At 59.2% G+C, this 22,265-nt stretch overlaps 1 protein-coding gene across 2 annotated transcripts; it reads left to right on the top strand.

Annotated features, from left to right (window-relative positions):
- The first annotated feature begins 4,023 nt into the window (after nt 1-4,023).
- On the top strand, nt 4,024-21,591 carry HNF1B (HNF1 homeobox B). 2 transcript variants are annotated; one of them, XM_065732105.1, is made up of 9 exons: nt 4,024-4,412; nt 7,228-7,427; nt 8,580-8,766; nt 9,173-9,414; nt 14,974-15,137; nt 17,777-17,909; nt 18,028-18,219; nt 18,578-18,696; nt 20,274-21,591. In XM_065732105.1, exons 1-9 carry the CDS (start codon nt 4,075-4,077, stop codon nt 20,292-20,294), a joined length of 1,596 nt encoding a protein of 531 aa, XP_065588177.1. In that variant the 5' UTR covers nt 4,024-4,074; the 3' UTR covers nt 20,295-21,591. The 2 variants fall into 2 exon arrangements, with proteins under 2 accessions (XP_065588177.1, XP_065588175.1); XM_065732103.1 differs by having other exon boundaries at nt 8,502-8,766.
- The last annotated feature ends 674 nt before the right edge of the window (nt 21,592-22,265 follow it).

Here is a 22,265-nt window from a genome sequence, read left to right as displayed (position 1 = left end):
TCTCCATTGTGGCCACACTCATCCCAGCCCGTGGTCACCACCTTCCCAATGGGACGGCTGCTGGTGTGTGCCACCATCCTCGTACCATGGATGGGGATGCACAGATGGGGCACGAGCTGGGGGGTGGCACAGATGGGGGCTACGGGGACCCAATGGGGCTCCTTGAGCTGCACGATGGCCCCACAGCCCCTCCAGCATCCCTCCAGCACCACTGCTTTTGTTTTCCCACAAAACAACCCCGCCTCCTGCGCTGGTTCCAGCTCGCTTCACCTCCTCTTGGTCTTAAAATTAATAAAAAGTCTGTGGACAGGGGGCAGCTCAATAACGCAGAATGGCATGTGCACAATGCGCGCCCCACGAGGGGGGACAGTGCTTTGGAAAGCAAAGGTGCCTCCCTGCCCCGCTCAGGTCTTGGGAATCTGGTGCACTGGGGGTGGGGGGACCATGCCAACAGGATGAGGACAGCGGGGTTGTGCCAGCGGGATGGGGATGGTAGTGCCATGCCAATGGGATGGGGCCAGGCCCGCTGTTCACGGCCGTGCGCAGGGAGCAGCTCTGAGCTGGGGCTCCTGCTGGGGAGCCATTCGCATGGGCTCAGCCTCATGACCCCACGTTTGGGGTTTGGGCCACTGTTGTGTTCTTTGTGCTGTGATTCCTCGGCAGATAGCATTGTTTGCTGTGACACGTAAGCCTGGTGACAATACGAGCGCTCTGGCACTGATTTCGTTTGCACTGCTCTGAGCTCTCCTAGCTCACCCCGGTTTCAATGTCTTTTTATAGCCCAGCAGAACTTGTTTTCCTGTACCAGTGAAGCATAACCCGAGTGTGGGCTGGGAGCTGCAGGGGACACGAGCAGGGTTTGGGATGGCTGCTCGGTCACGTTCACACCCACCATCCCTCCAAGGGACCCCACTCCTGGGGGTGCTTGGCCACAACACACCCTCTGGCTCAGCCCATACGGAGCCCCTGCGCCCTGAACTGGTGGGTCCTGGCCCTGGGTTTGGGGCTGTGGGTGGGTGTGGGGCCGTGTGTCCCCATGAGGAGAGCAGGGGGGGGGGCACGCCGTGCTGGCCCCCCCCTAGAGCCCTTCAGCTCCGCAAAGGACAGGGGGGCGAAGGCGGATTATGAAAGTGTTTCTTTGCTTTGCTTTCGAGAAGGGAGAACTTCAAAGGGGCCATTTATCACCAGACAAAGAGAGTGGCGAGTTATTTGCAAAGTGTACGGAGGAGCATTAATTATCGGAGCGCAGGCCAGCGCTGCCACCAGCTGTCCCCTGCCCACCTCCCCGCGGGCTGCAGTGTCCCCAGCCCATGCCCTGTCCCCTCTCCTTGTCGGCTCTCCATCTCAGGAGGAGCGGTGGCAGCAGATCCCTGGCCATGTGGCCCAGCACTGTGCTGCAGCCGCTCCCTGATGAACAGGGGACGCTGGGGACCCTCCATCGGAGCGCCCACCCCAAGAGCTCTGTGCTCAGCGACCACCAGGGGCAGGGATCTGGGCGGTGGGCGCACGTGGAGCCCCAGCCCGGTGCCCGTCGGGGGGTGGCACGGTGGTACGTGTGGCATTTCCCGGTGGCTGCCACCCGCTCTCACCCCGCGGGGTGTGCGGGCGGGCACACAGCTCTGCCTTTCATGTCTGAGCCTCCCGAAACCACAGCTTCCCCTCGCCGCCGCGCGGGGATCAAACGCGGGTCATATTTAATAAAGGTGGGGATGGGAGAAGGCTCCATAACATTACGTCACCTCGGCGCGGGGGAGGCGGGGGCAGGGAGGGAATGCGAAAATCTCGGCGCGAGTGGGGGCAGAGGAGAAAACATCTCAGCGCGGGGACTTAATGGCCCTGTGCCGGTGGGAACGCTGGTGCCCACTGCCCGCGGGGTCAGGGCGGTGTGTCTGCACGCGCTCAGCCGTTAAATGAAACTGTAAGAAAAAATGAGAGGCAGATACGAAATGCGTGAAGGCGTCCGTGGCAGAATCCCCCCGGCACCGTGTGAGTCACTTTGGGGCGGCCCGTGGCAGAAATCCCCGCCTGGAGGCACTGGGCACCGAGCTCAGAGCTGGGGGCACCGCTCCGTGCCCCCACAGTGCACGTGGGGGTGGGGGGAGTGTGGCCGTGGTCCCATCCCACTCACGCGGTGCTGGGAGCAAAGTCCCCACTGCTTCTGCCGTGCCCGTGCCCGACCCCGTTGCACTCGGGGTTTGGGGCTCGTGGCAGCTCAGCCCACAAAGGCGCAGAGCTGGAGTGGGGTGGGCACGGGGGGTCGTGGCTCCCCATTCCCAGCCCTGGTGCCCTCCATGTGGGAGCTCAGATTGATGCTCGGAGAGAGCCAGCACCTTCCTGCTGGGAAACTCTGTGCTCCCACCCCACGGGGCGCCCACTGCCCCCCACAGTGAGCGCGGCCTAATGCTGAGGGGAGTTAATGAGCTGTGCCCCACAGCGGTGGGAACGGGCGGCCGTGGGGCTCCTGACAGCACTCAGAGGAGCTGGGTGTGGAGGAAGGGGGAAGAGCAATGGGGTGAGAGAGATGGACCAGAAAACAATATCCACTTCATTAGCCAGGTGGCTCCGAATGTGTGGAAATAGGACAAGGTCCAGGTCACCCACTGTGACAGAACATTATTATCATGCGATGCCATGAAGCCGTGCAAAGACCGAGTCAAAGCTCACTGGCCCACTTGAAAGGGAGAGGGGAGCTGCCCCAGCTCGAGCTGTTCCCAGGCTGCGGTCCCACGCACGGCCCCATGGGACAGCTGAGCCCCGGCCGACGGCAGCGTGGGGTCCACTGCACCTGAGCCCACGTCCCAGTGATGGGAGTGTGGGTGCCAGGGACACGGTGGGCAGATAGGTGGGCTCCGTGCTGGGGTCCCGGGGGCTTTTCTGCCCTTTCTTCTGAGCATTGTACTGATGCAAAACCAGAGCTGTCACACACCTGTCCGCCAGCTCCCCGCCGGGCACGCAGCGAGGTGTTCTGCCCCTTCAACACGCTGCCCCACATTTTCCTGCTGGGTACAGTGGGGGCAAAGAGTCCTGTCCCAAATGGGCTCCTATAGGGCTCAGGGTCTGCTGGGCGCCTGCTGCTGCTGGGACTTTCTGGGAGCCCTCGAGGTGGGCGGGCAGCGATGGCTCCGGGGATGCTACGGCAGTCTGAACTGAGCTGGGAGTGGTGGGCACTCCATCTCGGAAAGCGCTGATTCCCAGCGTCGGGGCACGGCCAGAGGGCACTGGGCTGCGCAGCTTGCTGGGATGGGAGGCGACGGACGAAGGGTTTGGATGTTGTGTCCCCCCTCCCCCCTCCTGCCCAGAGCCCACCACGCCGCGTTCAGCGATGTGCTGGTGCCTGGTGCATCCCGCATGCTTTGGTCTGGCTCAGTTTGCTGATCTTTTGTGACTCGGTGCGTTTATAGCGGGAAGAGAAGCACTTTTTGTTCGGGTTCCTGAGCCCTTCCTCTGCCCTCCTCCTCTCCCACCCCCGCGGCTCTCAGGGATCAGTGGGCGCTCCGCATCCCCGAGCACCGCGACCCCGCGGAGTCCCATTTGCCAAATCGCCGCGGCTCCTCCACGGAGCATCGCCTGACCCCGCGACGGGACCTCTCCGGGACCCCGACTGAGGACCCTCGGCCCCGCGCAGCCCCACGGGGTTCGTGCGGCGCGGGGCTCAGCTCTCAGCGCGAGGTTCAGCCCCACGGCAGCGCCCGGCTCCGCGCTGTGCCGCTCCGAGCGGCCCCCGACGGCACTCCGCGCTCCGGGCCGGGCCGCTCCCCGCGAGTACCGCGCCGCTCGGGGCCGGGCCGGGCCGAACCGAGCCCCGCTCCGCCGCTGCCCCGAGCGCTCCGCGCCGCTCCTCGGGGCCTCTCGGCGGCTGCGGGCAAAGTCCGTCCCAGCGCGGCCGATAAGGGCCGGGTGGGGGCCGGGCCGCGGCGGGCGGGGACGAGGGGTTCGCTCCCGGAGGAGAGGCCCTCCCGGCGCTGATTTGCATAAGGTATAATGCCGCACAGCCTGCCAGCCGGGGCGGAGCGGCAGGTGCCGGAGGGAGGCGGGCCGGGCCGGGCCGGGCCGAGCGCGGGGAGACCCGGGACCATGGTGTCCCAGCTGAGCGCCCTGCAGCGGGAGCTCCTGGGCGCCCTGCTCAGCTCCGGGGCCACCAAGGAGGGGCTGATCCGCGCCCTGGAGGACATGGTGCCCGCCGCCGGCTTCGGCGTCAAGCTGGAGAGCCTGCCGCTGTCCCCGGGCGGGCCGCCCGACGGCAAGCCCGGCTTCGTGCCGCTGGCCAACGGGCACGGCAAGGGCAAGCTGTCCGGAGACGAGGGCTCGGAGGACGGCGACGACTTCGACACGCCGCAGATCCTCCGCGAGCTGCAGGCGCTCAACACCGAGGAGGCCGTGGAGCAGCGGGCGGAGGTGGACAGGATGATCAGGTACCGGCGGAGCTCCGCTCCCGCGGCCCCGTACGCCCCTCCGGGGTTCGCTCCCGGTGCGCCCGTCCCGGCGGGGCAGTGCCGCCGCACCTCTCCCGCTCCGGGCGCTGCCGCCGCCCCGTCGGGTGTCCGTCGCCCTCCGCGGTGGAGGGGTCGGGGGTGCCCGGGGTTGCGGCCGTCCGGGGTTCGGCTCCGTCCTTCCTCCGCGCCGGGAGATAAAACATAAACTGCAGCACGTGGAGCTCGGAGTGTTATTAATTTATTTCTATAAATCATCAACTGAAAGATACACAAAGAGCCGCGATTAGGGCGAGCGGAGAGGCGGGTTATTCATTGCCGGAGTTGTAAACCAGGCGGGGAGGGGGAACGAGGAAACCCCCAAACGCGGCCGTTCGGGTGCCGTCCCGTCCCGTCGCGTCCCGGGGGATTCGGCTCCGCGCCCCGCTCCGGCCGAGCCCGTCCGCTCCGTGCCGTGCGGGGCCGGGCCGTCGGGGCGCGGCAGAGCAGCGAAGCAGCCCCGCTCCCGTCGAGGGCGATTCCCTCCGACCCCCGGAGCCGGCAGCGCGGCTCTGCTCCGAGCACCCAGAGGCGGTCCCTCCGTGGGAGGTCCCCGCGTGTCCCCAGCACCGCTCGTGGCCGTCTCTGCGGCCGGGCGGCCCATTGCCTCCCGGGAACGGTGACATCGGTGGCAGCGCGGGGGCTCGGCTGGGACACGCGGGTGCGGGAGGGGACGCCGCTGCGGGCTGCCCCACTCCCTGCTGCTGTGCCCCCCCCGGGGCTGCGGGAGGGCTCTGCCCGCGTCGCAGTTCGCCCACAGGTGTTTCTGTGCAAAGTTTGCCTTCGGTGCAAACAAGAGCAGGCACATGTCCCTGAGGATCCTTCTGCAAAGAGCTGCTGTTTGCTCTCAGAGAGCCCTTTGTACTTGGAGAGAGGCGGCCGGGGCAGGAGCGTCGGGAACCGTCCATCTCAGCCTCTCCATGCGGCCGAGCCCCCTCTGCTCCCACCCCGCGGCCCCTCGGGTCCTCAATGTGCCGGCCTGCCCCGTGGGCACCTCCGTGGTCCCCAGAGGGCTCCGAGCCGGGGGAGCTCTGCCCCCACGTCCCCGCGAGGGACCCGCGCTGTGCGCGCGAGGAGATGCAGATTAGATAGATCCCCGACGGACGGAGCCGGCTTTATAATCCATCTGTATAAATTCTTGGCATTTTTCTCGGAGGATGTGGAGCGCATTTACCTGTTTCCAAGGCTGACCCAGAGGGTTAACGGGTGGGGGCCCGGGGGACGGGGATGGGCTCTATCCAACCCCCCCCCCACCCCGGGCAGTGCCGCGGTGCTCCGTTGGGTGCACGGGGCGGGGAAGGGCCGCGGGGTGAGGGCTTTAAACTGGTTTGCAGCGCCTGGGTCACCGCTCCTTTATTTCTTCCTGCGTGTCAAATCCATCCCGACGGAATTCGGAGCGTCGGTGAGGTTTTCGTTTCGGTGAGAGAACCCACAGAGACGGGGTTGTGCCGAGTTGTTGGATGGAAATGTTTTTCCTCTTCGGCTTTTTTAGGTTCGCCTAAAAAGAAAATAAAGAAATAAATAAAAAAGAGGCGAACAAACACTCAAACGTTTCGTTTTGGGTCAGGTCCAAACATTTTGTTTAACATGAAACAAAATGTTTGGGTTTGGTTTCAGGCTGTTTAACCCTTCTGAATACGGTCACGTTGATTTGTAAAGAAAATCGTTGCTCAGAAATTCAGAGCGGAATGATCGCCTGGAAAGCACAGGTTCGAAGCGTGTTGGAAATGACAAAGTTTAAAGTTCTTCAAGTAATGAAGTGAAGGGAAATCTGGGGCCTTTTCCACTCATTCCCATGTATATTTTTCTCCAGCCCAAACGGTGACAAATTCCATTTCAGTTCCAAAATCTGGAACCCAAAGTCACTCATTCTGCATTTTCTCGGCGTGCTCCGGTGGCTCCAGGCTTGGCTCCGGTGTACAGTGCTGTTGTGTTAGCCAGGCTGCTGTCAGAACAAGCTCTGTCCCATCATCTCGTTAGGACCCAGTAATTAATGAGAGGAGCAGGTGGGAGCAGGATGGGACCCACACTCCCCGTGCCTGGGCTCGGGGCACACGGCTCCGTCCCCACAGCGGGTCCCCGTGGCCGTGGGTACTCCTTTGGACCCGAGGAGCTTTGATTCCTCGCTGTGATCTGGACAAAAAGTGGAAAGAAATCCATGTGTTGGGTTTTTCCCCCCTGACAGAATGAAGGATCCAAAAGAACGAATGAATTGGAAAAGCACTTGGACGGTTATTCCAAGCCCAGCGTTAGAGTATCTCATTATCTGAGTGCATGACTGTGACCAGGTTCGGGTTCCGCTCCCATTTCTCAGCACTGAACCATTTCCTCTCACCCCACGCCGGTGGGTGCTGTGGGATGAGCTGTGGGGCCGGGCTGCAGTGTGGGCACAGCGGCCGCACCGTCGCGTCGTCCCTCCGCTGGGGAACGTGCGCTGCGTTTCGGTTTTGGCTGCAGTGCCATTGGTTCCCCAAACTGGTGTCAGCCGACACAAGGACACCGAAGTAGTGTGGGTTTAGGGAAGAGCCGATGTGCGCCTGGACTGGTTCTGATGGAGGTGAATTTGGGCGCTTCAAAACAGAGAAGAGCGGCTCAAAGTGACGGCGAGGGGCTCGGCCCGGGTTGGCAGACGGGGCAGGAATATTGGCCATCAAGTATTAATTAGGAACAGTGGGTCTCCGTCAGTAATAGCGGGGTTCCATCACGGGGAAAAAGCAACCGCAGAGCCAACTTAACCCTCGTTTTCCTCCACCCCCAGCGAGGACCCGTGGCGGGCGGCGAAGATGATCAAGGGCTACATGCAGCAGCACAACATCCCGCAGCGCGAGGTGGTGGACGTCACCGGCCTCAACCAGTCACACCTCTCCCAGCACCTCAACAAGGGCACCCCCATGAAGACGCAGAAACGAGCTGCCCTCTACACGTGGTACGTCCGCAAGCAGCGGGAGATCCTGCGGCGTAAGTACTGGGGAGCGGGCTGGGGTGGGGGGCACGGCCACGGGTGGGGGCAGGGTGCCACGTCCCCCCCAGAGTGCTTCTTTTTGCTTTAAGGCTCTGGGAAGAGGGGTGGGAGCCCCTCTGGGCTGTAGTAGTGCTGTGTGGGCTGCCCCGAGCCCTCCAGGATGGCTGAGTCTGTGGGAAAGCGATTAAGGATTGTACACCATTAGATTCACCTCCCACCTCTGCCCCCTTTGCCTCTCTGCTTTTCCAACCCGCTCGCTTTCTGCACCCAGAAAGAGAGAGGAAAGGAAAAACCCGTAAATCTGTAGCAAGGTCTCATGCAGCCCAAATTATTTACAGTGTAGATGGCTTTGACCGAGCTCCCATAGCGGTGCTGGTGCTGCGTGCCTGGGAGCTGTGCTGCATAAACCCCTATGGCCTGGCTCGGGGCAGTGCTTGCATGGGGTCGGTGCTGTGCTGAGTCCCCCTGGCCCCCAGCCCCAAAGGATGCAAAATCCAAAGGCAGAAAAGGGCTCAGCCCCGAGTGCCGCTGCTTTGAAGGTGCACCTGGAGACGTTAAAGCAAACAGAGCTGCTCCAGCCGTGCCCCGCGCCTTCCCCTGTTGTCACAAGGGGAAAAGCCATTATAAAAAGAGGGAGAATTCCCCTGCAAAATGGAGAATAATAAAAACTCCCATTAATCTCCCTTTATGGCCGTGGTGACAGGTGCCTGGCGGACACGGGAAGGTCACCCTGGTGTGGGGCCGGGTTCCTCTGGGAGCCCCTTTGGGCACAGGGTGGGCACGGGCAGGGGGCTGCGCACCCACTGAGCTCCTTCTGGGGGCTGTGACCCCGTCCTCGTGGCAAAATTCCTCCTGGCACAAGCTCACGTGGGCAGAGCTTGGCCGTGCATACCCATATGCTGTGTGTGCCACATGACAGCCAGCTGTGCCCACCTGCCCACGGTGCCCACGGGGGCTGTGGGTGGGAGGGGGCCGGGGGCTGGGGCGGGGGCTGCTGCCACGCGTGGCAGTGACTCTGAGCTCTGAGCGGCGGCTACAGGCCGGGTCACGTCTGCTCCTTTCTCTTTCAGAGTTCAACCAGACAGTCCAGGGGTGTGGAAATAGGACAGACAAAAGCAGTCAGGATCAGCTGCTGTTTCTCTTTCCAGAGTTCAATCAGCAGAACCAGGGGGCTGGCCAGCTCGACGATACCTGCTCCGAAACCCCCAGCAAGAAGATGCGCCGCAACCGCTTCAAGTGGGGGCCGGCCTCCCAGCAAATCTTGTACCAAGCCTACGACCGCCAGAAGAACCCCAGCAAGGAGGAGCGGGAAGCGCTGGTGGAGGAGTGCAACAGGTAACGGCCGCCTGGTGCCATCCTGCAGGAGCTGCACGGCGTGCTGGGCTCGTGGCACAGCACTGCGTTTTGGAATGGCTTTGCTGAGCTGCCTGCTGGCTCTGGGCAGCATGCGGAGAGGCGCTGGCAGGGATGCGGTGATGAGGAGGGGATGTAGTGAAGGTGTGGCAGGGATGCGGTGGAGATTGGGCAGGGGCGCAGAAGGGATGCAGCCACGATGCAGGGGGGATGCAGCAGCGGCGCCGTGGTGTTACAGCAAGCTCAGAGGGAGGTGGGATGGCTTTTATAGCATGAGTGTGGTCGGGAAGAGCAGGCGGGGATCCAGGGAGGACTTGAACGCCCCCAACCCTGCGTCGGGAGCTCCCCGTCAGCACCCTTGCTCCAACGTGTCCCCTTGCCTGCACAGGGCTGAGTGTCTGCAGCGAGGGGTGTCCCCCTCCAAGGCACACGGGCTCGGCTCCAACCTGGTGACGGAGGTGCGTGTGTACAACTGGTTCGCCAACCGGCGGAAGGAGGAGGCATTCCGCCAGAAGTTGGCCATGGACGCCTACAGCTCAGGACAGCCCCCACACAGCATGAACCTGCTGCTGTCCCACGGCTCCCCGCACCACAACCAGCCCAGCGCCTCGCCGCCCAGCAAGATGCCAGGTGAGACGGGGACGGTGACGCCGGGCAGAGGCAGCGGTGGTCACGTTTCTCATGAAGAAAGGGGTTGTGAGCTCACGGGTTGTGCTGCTGAGCTGTTGACGCTGTTGAGACTGTTGACAATGCTGCAGAAAGGGGCACTCCGGGCGGTGCGTGGCCGTGGTGGTGATGGCCTCGGGGGAAAGGTGGTCCGTGCTGCCCGAGGGGCAGCATCAAGGCTCAGCCCTCAATGCAGTTTCCCCATTGGCTGTAGGATGGAACTCTGCTCAGGAATGGAGCACGGGGACACTCTGCTCTCCCCGCAGCCTTGATGGGTGCAGAGAGGTGGTGACGCTGTCCCTGCAGTACCAGCCACGTGGTGGGGGCTGGATTTCCATCCCATCAAGGACAGATTGCTGGGCTGGGCGCATTTGTTGGTGCAGGCTGGGCTGGGCAGGGGTGGGGATACGGCTGCTCTGCCCAACACAGGGAGTTAGGGCTGGGGAACAAAAGTTGGTGACACGAGTGACTGTGGGCAGAGGGCTGTGCTGAGCCCCACAGTTCAGCTCTGCTCTGCCTGCAGTGTGCACTGATGGGGGATTTGAGCAGGAGATAATGCTGAGAGCAGAGCCGGGTCGGTAATCAGGGAGGGCCCGGCGGCATGGGGCAAGAGGCATTGTTGGGAGAACAATCCCCATTGTGCTGCTACCTGCAATCTGCACTCCAAAGCCGCCAGCCCCAGCAAACAGCAGCGGGCACTTTGAGGCGGGCGGTGAGGGGTCAGCGTGGGGCCGTGGGCTGCGGGCAGTGTGCCCCGGCCATCCCAGTCCCCCCTTGGGGACAACATCCTGATACCAGGACAGGGAGACACAAAGCAACTGCTTCCCAGAAACGCTCCTACCTGGCTCATTGCAAGCCCCAGCCTCATTAGAAAGGGGAATTAATAGAGAACGCCCAGGGAGGACGGTGGGGTGGGATGGGAGGTGGGGATGGAGCTGTCCTGGGCACTGTGAACCCCATGGTGGGGTGGGAAGGCTTGGAGATGGGGATGGGCGTAGAGCATGCCACCCCATGGTGTGGGGGCACCGGGGACACCGGGGACACGGGGGCTGGCAGCCTGACTCACGGTGCAGCTCTCCCTGCGGGGCTGGCCCACAGTGACCAAAATGTGACCCTGCCCCAGGAATGCCCCGCACAATGGTGGGGACGGGGTGGACGTTTGCCCTCCTGTCACCGGCTGATTGCTTACAAGGTGCCCTACAAGCACATTGTCAGCAAAATCAGCTGTTTTCTGTGTTGGCCGCCGGGCTTTACAATACCGCACCAGCATGCAGCCCCGCGTTGTCATGGCGTTGTCCCCCCCGTGCATGCTTAATTGACAATTAAGCTGGGGCTTTGAACGAACCCCGCTGCCTTTGATGTGGCCCCGTCTTGCCAGCGCGCTTGCAGGCACCCTGCGAGAGCCTTTGTTTTCTTCTATTAGGGGATGGCAATTATTGGAACCGCGGGCATTTATCTCGGGGCTGCGGGGCCGTTAAGCCCCAACCTTTATTTTCCCGTTGGAGCATCGGCCAGCAGGAGCCAGCCGTGGCTATAGGGCCTCTGACAGCCCATTCGTGGGGCTTTGAGTGGGGCAGGAGTGATGGCCACGGAGGGGTCAGGAGGGCTCAGCCGCGGGAATTCTGTGCTGGTGTGTGTCGGCCTTGCCGAGGAGGTGGGCACGGCGAGGGGTGTGCGTGGGGCTCGGGGCTGCTTTAGGGGTCAGGGGCTGGGATGGAGCTCAGCCTGCGCTGGGATCCATCAGATGCAGTGGTGTTTTGGGGCTGCAAGTCCCCGAATTGCCACCAGCTCCTCTGAGAGATGCTGACCCCGTCCGTGCTGGGATTTGAACTGCCCTTGCACCGCGTGCGGTGGTGTCTGGAGCCCTCAATGCCTTTAACAGCTTAATGACAGCGCTGGGATGCTGCACGCTCCCCCTGGGGAAGGAGATGATGGAGCTGAGCGTGGCTCAGAGTGGGCATTGCCCCTCGGCCGGGATGAGGCCGGTGCCTGGTGAGAGGGCAAACTGACGGCCGGGGCGAGCTGTAAAACCAAGCATCCCGGGCGGCCCCTCGGTGCGAGGTTTTTAACTGTTTGGAGGTAAATACTCCAAGCCTATCTATCTCAGAGGTGTCTCAGACTCTGGACTTTTCCCTTCCTATAGGGGATTATCAGAGATCTCGGTTCCCTGTTTGATTTGAAGGTCACTCGGGGCTTTATCTCATTCCTCGGTGCCATGCCGCAGACTCTGGCTTATGCCATTTTTATCTTCAAGAGCCCCGGGGACAATCAGTGCTGATGAGATTAGGGACGTGCCCCCCACACCCCCGCATACAAAGGACCCCGCAGTGCCCCGGCCCCACTCCGTCCAGCAGCACTGCCACCACCACGGTGACCCCGTGTGTACACACATCCACAGGAACGTACGGCACCGCAGCACTTTACATTATTTATATATATTTTAGATATCTCTACAGCCACGTATAAAAATATAAAATCTCAGCTCCACGCCCTGAGATTCTCCCTAAACTGAAAGGGCAATTTGGGTGACTTTACGCTTCTTTTTTTCTTTCTTTCAAGAAGAGCCTGCTAATAACACCCTGGTCCAGAGGTACATCGCTTTCTATCTGGCTCCTGCAGGCTGTTCTCTGATAGCTCGGGCAGTGTGGGTTCTGATTGCAGAGCTGGTGCCAGCCGTTGTCAGATTTTACTGTTGCGCTCATTGTGTGGCTCTGTGGGTACAGTGCACTGTTAGGAGCTTTTCCTGCTTTTATGGGGGGTAATTAGGACTTTATGACAGCAGCAGAATGGGAGGGTCCAGTCCCAATAAACAGCTTTATAATGGACATAAACTACGCACCTCGGTAACATAGCAAGATTAACACTTTAGGGACAGTTTGAGTGGCAGCCCCAAAATCGGCTCCGGGCAGGAGTGCAGCTGGGTGCGAGCACTGCAGCTGGCAGCAACTTGGGATGCTCCATGGGATGCTCCATGGGATGCTCCATGGGATGCTCCATGGGATGCTCCATGGGATGCACTGCCCCTGGGATGGGCTCCAGAAAGTCCAGGGCTCTGGCTGCAGGGCTGGGACACAGGGTTAAGGCTATGGCAGTGGGACCCCGCAGCTCGTCTGGAGCCGTAGGGAAGCAGTAAAGCATTTCATGGGCTGTGCAGCTCAGGGACCAAACAATAGCCACGTCCCATAAACAGACTTTTATACTATGGCTGTAGCTCCAAGTTGGAAACAAACTCTTTAAGGGTGCAGGCTTGGCGGGCAGACTCATTGCTGGGGCTGGACGGGGAGAGGCCAGGGAGGAATAAATCTTGTGCTGGGGCTGCGTCACGCTGTGGAAGCACAAGAGAGCGGCGGCAGAACAATCGTGCCTGGCTCTGCGCGGCTGCCTGCCCCGCCGTGCCATAAAGCTGAGCTTGGGCAGCAGCAGAGCCTCCAGGAGGGGAATCTCTGTGCCCAGGGTGGGCAGTGGGAGCTGGGCCATGGGGAGAGGCTGGTCCTGGGGGCATGACTGGCACAGGCAAGAAAACAGGGCCAGTGGTGGCATCCCGTGCCTGGAGGATACTCCAGCAGTGTGGCCACGGATCTCCATCTCCTGTGTCAGTGCTTTGATGGGGGCTGGGTGGGAGCTCAGTGGAGGTGGGGAGCAGGGAGTGATGGCACCTCCATCATGTGGGGGTGCAGGAGCACCAGCATGAGTCTCCCGATGTTAATGATGCAATGTGCCATAATCCATCCCAACAGTGAGGGCACACAAATAATAATATGCATCCTGCTCCAGGAACGGAAAAAAACCCAAGGTGAAATGGTTGTGGCTTCCCAAAGGCCCACAGGGCACACTGGCTAACCCTGTCCCTGCCAGCAAATGGCTCTGGCCATGGCCCAACGTGCCACTGACCTAAACTGCTCCCCTCCAACTCAAATGATTCTCTCACTGGATGACTCTGATTCTGTGATTGCACCCACAGCTGTGCCTGGGGACCCCATGGCACCTGCAAATCCCAGTCCTGGTCGTTTTTGTCTGACAGTAACAGCCTCGCTCTTAGGATTGCAGAGGAAAGCTTGAAGATCGGCTTTTAACATCTACTTCTTAAAGTCAACTTTGTAATGCTGGGAATCTTGGCTGAATTGGGCAGAGTGTGATTTGGGACTTGAAACTGGTCTTATTTTTTCTTCTTGAAAGGTTCACAGGATCCAAAAGAGAGCAAAGATTTCCCCGGTAGTGAGCAGATGTTGGCATCCCCAACACCTCGAAACACCACACACTAATTCCTAAGAGCAGTGTCTCATTCAGTCCCATATTTTCCATAACTGCTTCCAGTTTCATGGTCAGTCCGATCACTGTTCCATGGGCTCAGGAGCCATCGTTCAATCTCCTGCCTGTGCTCCTCATCTATTTAAAGACCACTGTGAGAAGAAAGGGCACTTTTTCACTCTGCTCTCCCTCTGTTTGAATAGCACTGCAGCGTCTCAGCCCGGCAGCGGCTGAAGCACACTTTGCACGAGGCCGGGACTGCGGGGAAGAATGTGGTGACAGTGCCCCGGTTGAGTAATGTTTACCCGGCCGTCCACTCGTACCGGCAAATATCCACCTGCCAGAGGACATTCTTGTATTATCAGGGATAAAGGGGTTTGCTGGGAAATGATCAGGAACCAGACAGCGCGGGGAGATTCCTATCTGCGGGACATGTTTGACCAGCTGATGTTTGGAAAATTTGGAGGCGGTTAGAGCGACTTTTTGTGCTTTTGGTGGAGGCAGCAGGCAGCCTGCTGTACCTTATTCAGTTATTTTGCAGCAAAGCTCCCAGACCTGAGTTATGGCTTATTCCTTCCTCCTGGACTCAGGTCTTATGGAGGCTTTCTGAGCATCCTTGCAGAACTGGAGCTTGGGCAGCGCTGGCACCTCCTGGCCAAGGCTCAGTGCAGGCTCAGGGCTCCAGTAGGACTTGGTCCTGGAGAAAGGAGTCCTAAAGACCCAGGATCCCAGCTTGGGTCATTCTGGAGAGGGTGCCAGCACATGGGTGATGCTCTCATGGGTTGTGTTCCCAGGAGGGATCTTGGGCCACCGCCTCAATCCCTGGGAGTTCAGTGACCCCGGTGCTGGCTTCCCATAACAAATGTCTCCTTGCCGGGGTAGCCCTGTAAAAGGTGCTTTTGTTTCCAGTGGGTTTCCCTCTGTTAATTATTTGTGATCTGTAGATGCCTTTCCATGACACATGGCTGATCATATGGTTATCAGCACAGAGCTATTTAGCCAAATTAAATATATTTGTATTGAAGACCCATGCTCAAGCCAGATTCCTGTGCTGGGCAGTGGTGGGCTGCGGCGTGGTTGCTCTTGGCCGTCGTGGCTGCTGTCACCGTGTCCTCCCCCTGTGCCAATCACACACTTGTCAAGGAGCGAGCCCCCATAGGCCACGTCAGTGCCTTGCACAGAGACGTGGGATCACAGACTCATTCAGGTTGGAAAACACCTCTCAGGTCATCCAACCCGTCCCTCCATGCCCGCTGACCACGTCGTGTTCCGCAGGGGTCCGGTACGGCCAGGGCGCGAGCAGCGAGGCGGCATCCTCAGGGGCCATCAGCCACCACGGCAGCGGTGCCATGGTCACCACCAGCCAGGCAGTCCTGCAGCAGGTCTCCCCCGCCGGCTTGGACCCGGGCCACGGTTTGCTCTCTCCCGATGGTAAAATGGTGAGTACACCTGGCCTATTGTGGCGGCGGCGCTGATAAGATAAGAGGGCCCAGCGGGCAAAGCAAACACGCTTTCCCCGGGTTTCACACGCGGCCCGTGCTGAACAATGGGGCATTGTGGGGGTGCGGGCGCGCGCCCGTCCCCACCGCCCGCCTCAAAGGCGGCCCCACAGCCCCGGCGTGTTCCCCAAGTGCGGCCCATAAACCTGACAGAGCCCGCTCCGCTTTTATTGATTGCATGCCTTGTGAATTGAATGCGCGCTGGGTGGATCACTGTTTGCTTTCCCCTGCCGATGACATGGGCATTGATAAAGCTCTCATTCATTGCTTTTCCTTAAGCCCTCCTGAGTTCTGAGCTTCGTTGGGAAGCACTTTGCTCCCAGCTGTGCCCCCAGTGTGATGTGGCCGTGCTGGGCAATGCTGGCTCCAGTGCCCAGTGTGCTCCTGGCTGGGCACGGTGCAGAAATGTGCAGGGAGGAGTGGTGTGAGGAGGATGGGATGGGGTGGGATGGGATGGGGTGGGATGGGATGGGATGGGGTGGGATGGGATGGGATGGGATGGAAGTGAGCACAGTGCTCCTCGAAGCGGCTGGCACGGCATCGCTGCGTGGCTGTTCTGGCTGCTCGGCCGCTCTTCCGGGAGGAGGTTTTCCTGATGAAAGTGAAAGTTGCACATGGCTCTTGGCACAGGTTTTCACTTCCATTTTCTTAGGAGTATCCCTCAGAGCCACGAGCTGCAGGTCCCCACAAGCCTGGCGGCTACACCAGGGCGAGCTGCGTGCTCCTTCTCACTGCCTGAGAGCTTTTGCTCCCCCATTTCCCTGCTTTTCATTCCTTTCTGCCTGCCTCTCATTTGTGGGGTCTCCTTGCAGCTCCTTGGGCTCAGGCACTGCTCCAGAAAAGCTGAGTATCCTCAGCCATGCAGGGGAACCGTCACAGAGCAACCCCAAACCCCCTGGCACTCTCCCTCGCTGCACACCCTGCACGCACCCATTTCTCCCTCTGGGTGTGTTAAGCCTGTAACCCTGAGCCTTGAAGTCATAAAATGAGTCACGAAAGAAGGCAGCAGCAGGCACAGGCGGTGAGGGGCGGGGGACGGGAGGACAAAGCACTACCACGAGCTCAGCAGCACAGCAATCTCGGTGCACCCTTTGCAGTCCCTTTACAGGAGCCCCCCAGGAAGGGGATGTTTGCAGTGCATGGCAGGGGGCTGCTCAGAGATGCAGAGGGTTAAAGCAATGTGCTAAAGGCACCTGGGGGCTGCAGAAGCACTGCTGAGCTTTCCGCTGCACAGCGTCGTCTGGGGCTGCTCTGCTCCTCCGGCAGCACGCAGCTCTGCCAGCTTATCTCTGATCTTTAAGCAAGGCTAGCTAGTGCTTGCAAGTTATTTAATGAAAATATGCTGTAGGCTGTGGTTTCTAGTAGGTAAACATATGCATTTAATGCCCCACATGAAACCAAAAGCTGCCAAGGATATTGCTGCATCTGAAGGCAATTGTTTTTTTTTGGGGGGGAGGAGCACTGTAGAGAGGGTGTTATACTGCGTGGTGGTGCTGTGCTGTTCCCACAGTGCCAGACTGTTCAGTGCTTGGTAAGGTCTTTTCCAGTCCTGCTGCCTCTGGTTGACCCCCGTTTGGGTGCAGCACTTTTGCCCCCTTCTCCCCGCAACGTGCCATGCCACAGGTGAGCAGCATGTACTTGCCATGAGCTGCCCACACCGCACTGCACCGCGGCGTGGCCTGGCCTTGAAGAAACTTTCAAAGTGGAAAGTACTGGATAAGGAAACATGAGTCACTGCTGTGCTCTGGAATTTATTGATGCCTTTGTTTCGATTGCAATGAGGCTATCTCAGGCTCACATGGGCAAAATAAACAAGGACTGAGTGTCCAAAAGTGTCACACAGAGACCAGAGGATGGCTCCAAAATCTGCACTGAGGTTGCTCGGTGCAGGAGGTGTCACAGAGGGGTGAGGTGAATGTGCAGCAGGTCAATAAGGCAGCAATAACCACGTGCTGCTGGAGTCCTGCTACTCCTAGGACTGCCCCAGCACACCTCCAGTGCCTCTGTGTGTGCAGTGGTTGTACACCGGTTGCCTTTGCCCGTGTGCACCTGCCTCTACCAGCACTGCCATCCTCCTGGTGGGGCTGCAGCCCCTCAGCTGGGATCTGTTTCATGGAAGTGATGACTAAGATGTCTTATTTATTTATTTATTTACTTTCCCTTCTTTTTTAAGCTTCCCAAGTTTGTATTTCTCACTTTCCCCTACATCCGCGGCAGGTGGAAGTTAATAAGTGTGGGAGTCCTCAGTTGTCCCCAGCAGCAGGAATGCGGACCTGGGGAGCAAACGGAGACTGCGTGGGACACGTCCTGTCCCCGGTGCTGTGCTCTGCTGGAGCGCTGGCAGCCGCTTCCAGGAAGGCTTCACACTGCTGCAGCTTTGCTATTTATTAACGCGATGCTCAGTGCTTCCAGCCAGGGGCTGCAGCCCTGGGGTGCTCTGCTGGAAGGTGCCGGTGTGGCCACAGCTTGTCACCTCCTGAGGGGCTTTCTCTGTTTCCTCCGTCACTGTTTTCGGTGCTGGTGTGGCCGGGAGCCAGTGTCATGTGCCTGATGGTCCCTGTCTGCTTTGTTCCCTGCAGATCTCTGTGTCGGGCGGTGGGCTGCCGCCGGTGAGCACCCTGACCAACATCCACAGCCTGTCCCACCACAACCCGCAGCAGTCCCAGAACCTCATCATGACGCCGCTCTCGGGAGTCATGGCCATTGCACAGAGTGAGTGTGAAACGGGGGCACATCTGAACCCCAACCTCCGACCCTCAAGCCGCAGACCCCGACCTGCAGGTCCCAGCCCCAGTGCTGACACCTTGCTGCGCTCTCTCCCTTCTCCCAGGTCTGAACACCTCCCAGGCGCAGAGCGTCCCTGTCATCAACAGCGTGGCCGGCAGCTTGGCAGCCCTGCAGCCCGTGCAGTTCTCACAGCAGCTGCACAGCCCACACCAGCAGCCACTCATGCAGCAGTCCCCCAGCCACATGGCCCAGCAGCCCTTCATGGCCACGGTCACCCAGCTGCAGAACTCGCATAGTAAGGGCCTTACGGGAGCGCTCGGGAAATTAACTCCTATGGGAAAGTGACTTCTGCTGTACTGCTGTGCCACCCGTGGTGCTCCCTGTCTGGCTTTGTGCAAGGATTTTTTTTTTTCCTTCTGGGTTTTTATTGCCACAGAGTGCATGTTGCTCCTGCCTTGGCCACCACTGACCTGAGTGGTCAGAAAAAGCAAAAGCTTCCCCGCCGTGCCAATGGGCACGTGGTGGTTTCCTTCCATTTCTTTTATTGCATTCCTGTCTGCAGTGTCCATCCCCAGAGCTATGTGTGTAGCGTGGTGTCTGCCTGCCTTGCTCCTGCACAAAGGCTGTGGATAACATTGTTTTTCTCTCCACAGTGTATGCACACAAGCAGGAGCCCCCCCAGTATTCCCACACCTCCCGCTTCCCCTCGGCGATGGTAGTGACAGACACGAGCAGCATCAGCACGCTCACCAACATGTCTTCCAGCAAGCAGGTAACAGCTGGGTTCTGGCAGCAGGATACTGCTGTAATTTGGGTATTTGCTCCATGGCTCCTGGCCCTGCTGGGGTCAAGCCCTCCAGCACTGGAAGCCCAGCCCTGAAAACGCAGCCCCAGCCCCTCCACGGGCTCTGAGAAACCTACTCGTGGATGGCAGCCACGCTGGGGATGTGGGCAATGCGTGGCCATTGAGTGCCAGGCTTTGGCCAAGCGAGCAGGTCTGATCCCTCTGCAGCTGGAGAGCGGTGCTCGGGCGGCTCTGCAGGCAGCATGGCAGCCCCGGCCCCAGGCTTTATCTGCCCCATGTTGGTGCAAGACATACCCCAGCTGGAATCAGGTGCACAAGGCCTTACTCAGACAATAGCCCCTTTCTAAATGTCAGCTCTGGGGACTGTGGGAAATATGCGGCCCTTATTGATCGCTAGATAAATATGAGAGAGCCTTGAACTTGTATCCAGATAAACTCTCTTACCAACCTGAGACAGCAGAGGGGAAAAAAATGTCTGCAATGACCACAGAGTAAATACAGTTGGGATTGCTGTGGGACTTCCGCACGGATGCCTGGCACTGTTTGTCGCTGGGGGGCAAGGAAGGGGCTGGGGATGGGCTGGGGATGGTGGAGGCCCTAGGGCTGAACCATAGGGGAAGGCAAAGACCTCGGCTTGGCCCGACTCGGCTCGGTTTGGGCTCCCTCTGCTCTGTGCCCGGCGGTGCGGGAGCGCCATTTCCTCTGTGCAGCTTTATCGGCCCATCTGCTGTGCGCTCAGCCCGAACTGCCCCTGATTAATTGTGCTCTCCTGCCACGGGCCGGCTTTGATGCCGGCTTGCCAAAACGAGCCCGGCACACACAGGAAATGTCCCTTGTATGGGAACGGCAGCCGCCCATCCCCGCCATGGGGCTGCGGCCTGCAGGCCCCGCACTCGGCCTGCCCGGACACGGTGCTGCCCGGGGTGGGCAGCGCTCCCTTTCCTCCCCCCATCGTGTTTCAGTTGAAGCAGAGAAGGGGGAGATGTGGCTGTTGGTCGGGGCTGGAAGGGGCATGCAGCTTCTGGTTCCTCTGACAATGCTCGAGGCCGAGCCACCATGTTTATTACGTTAGCAAACACCTGATAGCCGCGGCCCGTCCCTAATGACATGTCACGGGAGGCTCCTGGCGTCTCCTTATCTCCATGTTACGATGTTTGCTGTGTGCTTCAGCCCACAAGGTCACCCCTGGCTGCCAGCCCCCACCACTGTGGGGACCGGGGGACCCCAGGGGGGTAGGGGATGGAGCTGTGGTGGCACTGATGGAGCCACAGGGGCCAGCTCGTCCATCCCAGAGGTGACAGCAGCACTGAGGACAGCCACTGCTCTCACACGAGTGCTGCCTGAGCAGCACAAACTCTTTGGAACAGCCCATGCAATAGTCCCTTTTTTATTAATAATAATAAAAAAAAAAACGGAATATTTTGTAGGGTTGCAATATCTGTCTCAGAAAGTGCTTTCCCTCTGGGGATGCGGAGGGCTCAGGGTTTGGGGTGTGGGAGGAGCCCACCCGACCTGCTGCTCACCGTGCTGCTCTCCCTTCCCAGTGTCCCCTGCAAGCCTGGTGATGCTCCACACCTCGCTGCCTTTGCACATAGCAACGGGAACTTATTTTCCACAACATCCCGCTGGTGATCCGTGTGCCGAGCCGGAGCGAAGCTCAGTGCCACAGCGAGGAGCTCATTACCCCAACACGCAGCCGGAGCCTCACGACCCCACATTGGGGACCAGCCCGAACCCGAACCCGAACCACGGGACCGCGCCTCTCCTCCCCTCCGCGCAGTATTTCCGAGACGTGTCCTGAGGATTGTTTTTTTCCTAAGTATTTGCCTTCCAAGAGGCCGTTGGCTCTCCTGAGGAAATAGGAACAAGCTGTACTGGGACGTGGCAGAAGATGGATCATATTTAAGTTATACTCCTCCACCCGATGGACTGAGAGGGACCCGGGTCTGTTACTTGGCATTTGGAAGGAGGAATCTCGTGCTGATGAACTGAGCCAGTTAAACTGTAAATATAGGTACAGTCTGCTCCACCCCCACCCATCCCCACTCCTATACATAGAGATTTATATGAAAGAAGTTAATTTTGTCCAATTGATGTAAACTATTGTAATTAAGTGCAATTCCCCCATCTGTATATATTGTTCCTGCATCTCTTCTCTCCCCCAGTCTTGTTTTTTATTTTTTGGTAAAGGTCAGAGCTGAGCATGGTTTCGGTTTTGTATTTTCTTTCTTCCCTTAATGGAGTTAATTCGTGAAGAAAGCCCTGTGCCTACGTGGGGACACCAGCAGGCACCAGCTGAGCCCTGGCAGCTGGCCCCTGGCCTGGGTGACGTGGGGAGCTCAGGGGACTGTCCTGTGTCTGGGGACACAGAGCAGGGCTGCCATGGGGTGGGCCACTCCGCACACAGTGCGTGTCCCAGCCTGGCACCCACTGGGAACACTGTGCTGTGCACTGCCAGAGCCTCCCCCTGCTGCATCTACCCGAGTCTGAGTTCCCAAAGCTGTGAAAGGCATCACCTCACTTCCCATGGGACATGAGCTCCCTCGTGCCCACGTTCCTTTGGAAATGGATCTAATGCTATTCAGTTGTTTAAATTTTTCTTAGACTTTGTCATGTGTGCCAAATGTTGAGAATGCTTTAAAGAGCAGTGGAGGTGCCTGTGGACAGTTGACCACTGCTCAGAAGAACACTGGATGCTTTTTCTGGGGCAAGAAATGCTTTTTTTATGGTGCATTTGTACGATAACCCTTGCTGAGACTGATAGGAGCAACCCTATGGGGAATAAGTCATCATGAATCTGAGACTGATATTCAAATTACATTTAATTTAATGTATACCATAATTAAAAACCATTTTTTCAGACTTGTTGCTGCCGTGTGATCTATGGCTCCTGCTGCAGGTGGGGGGGGGGCTGCTGGGGTGCAGCAGGGATGTGGGGTTCAGGGAGCTTCATCTGTTCAGTGTGAGTGCTGAGGAAAGGGCTTTCAGAGCATTGTTCTGGTGCTCACCTTTAGGGCTGGAGCAGGACACTCCAAAGCCCTCCTGTGTAGTTTTGAATTTTTTACTGCCCTAGATGAAAACTGGAAGAGGATGGGAGAGATGAAGACTATTTGGTCCCTTTCGCAGAGACTCAGAAGTTAACATTCTGTTAGCAAAGACTGGGAGAAAAGATGCAGACTTGAAGCAGAGAGATCCGCTGCCCCTCCCTGCTCAGCGATGCCCTCTCAGTGCAGCTCAGCCAGGCTGAGCCTTCTCAATCAGCTCAGATTCTGCTCCCAGACGTTGCCTGGGCTCAGTTCCCAGCAGGTTGGGTCTCTCACTGCTGCCAGCTGCTGCTCTGCTCCCTGAGTGGCTCGTCAAGGCAGAGGGGTAAGTGACCCCCAGCTGGTGTACATCCAGCATCAGGCTGACTTCGTCCTGCTGGAGAATGGGTAACCCAATGGGAAGGGAGGAGGGAAATAGGCACTACTTAATCTGCTGTACCTGAGCTGATGCTCCATGAGGAGCAGTGCCTTTTTGAGTATGGTTTCTGCACA

Source organism: Cyrtonyx montezumae, unplaced genomic scaffold (assembly GCF_038088225.1).
Source record: "Cyrtonyx montezumae isolate F1298 unplaced genomic scaffold, pur_monq_1.0 scaffold_15, whole genome shotgun sequence".
NCBI lineage: Eukaryota > Metazoa > Chordata > Aves > Galliformes > Odontophoridae > Cyrtonyx > Cyrtonyx montezumae.
The sequence above is the reverse complement of the archived record's forward strand: the minus strand, read 5'-3'. Positions and strand labels throughout refer to the sequence as shown.

What these genes read in the sequence shown, in the direction of transcription:
- HNF1B (XM_065732103.1), top strand. Translation starts at nt 4,075, where the DNA reads ATGGTGTCCCAGCTGAGCGCCCTGCAGCGGGAGCTCCTGGGCGCCCTG. An exon ending in GCCGCCCAGCAAGATGCCAG is followed by an intron (nt 9,415 to 14,973) that starts GTGAGACGGGGA and finishes CGTGTTCCGCAG; the next exon opens with GGGTCCGGTACGGCCAGGGC. An exon ending in AGTCATGGCCATTGCACAGA is followed by an intron (nt 17,910 to 18,027) that starts GTGAGTGTGAAA and finishes CCCTTCTCCCAG; the next exon opens with GTCTGAACACCTCCCAGGCG.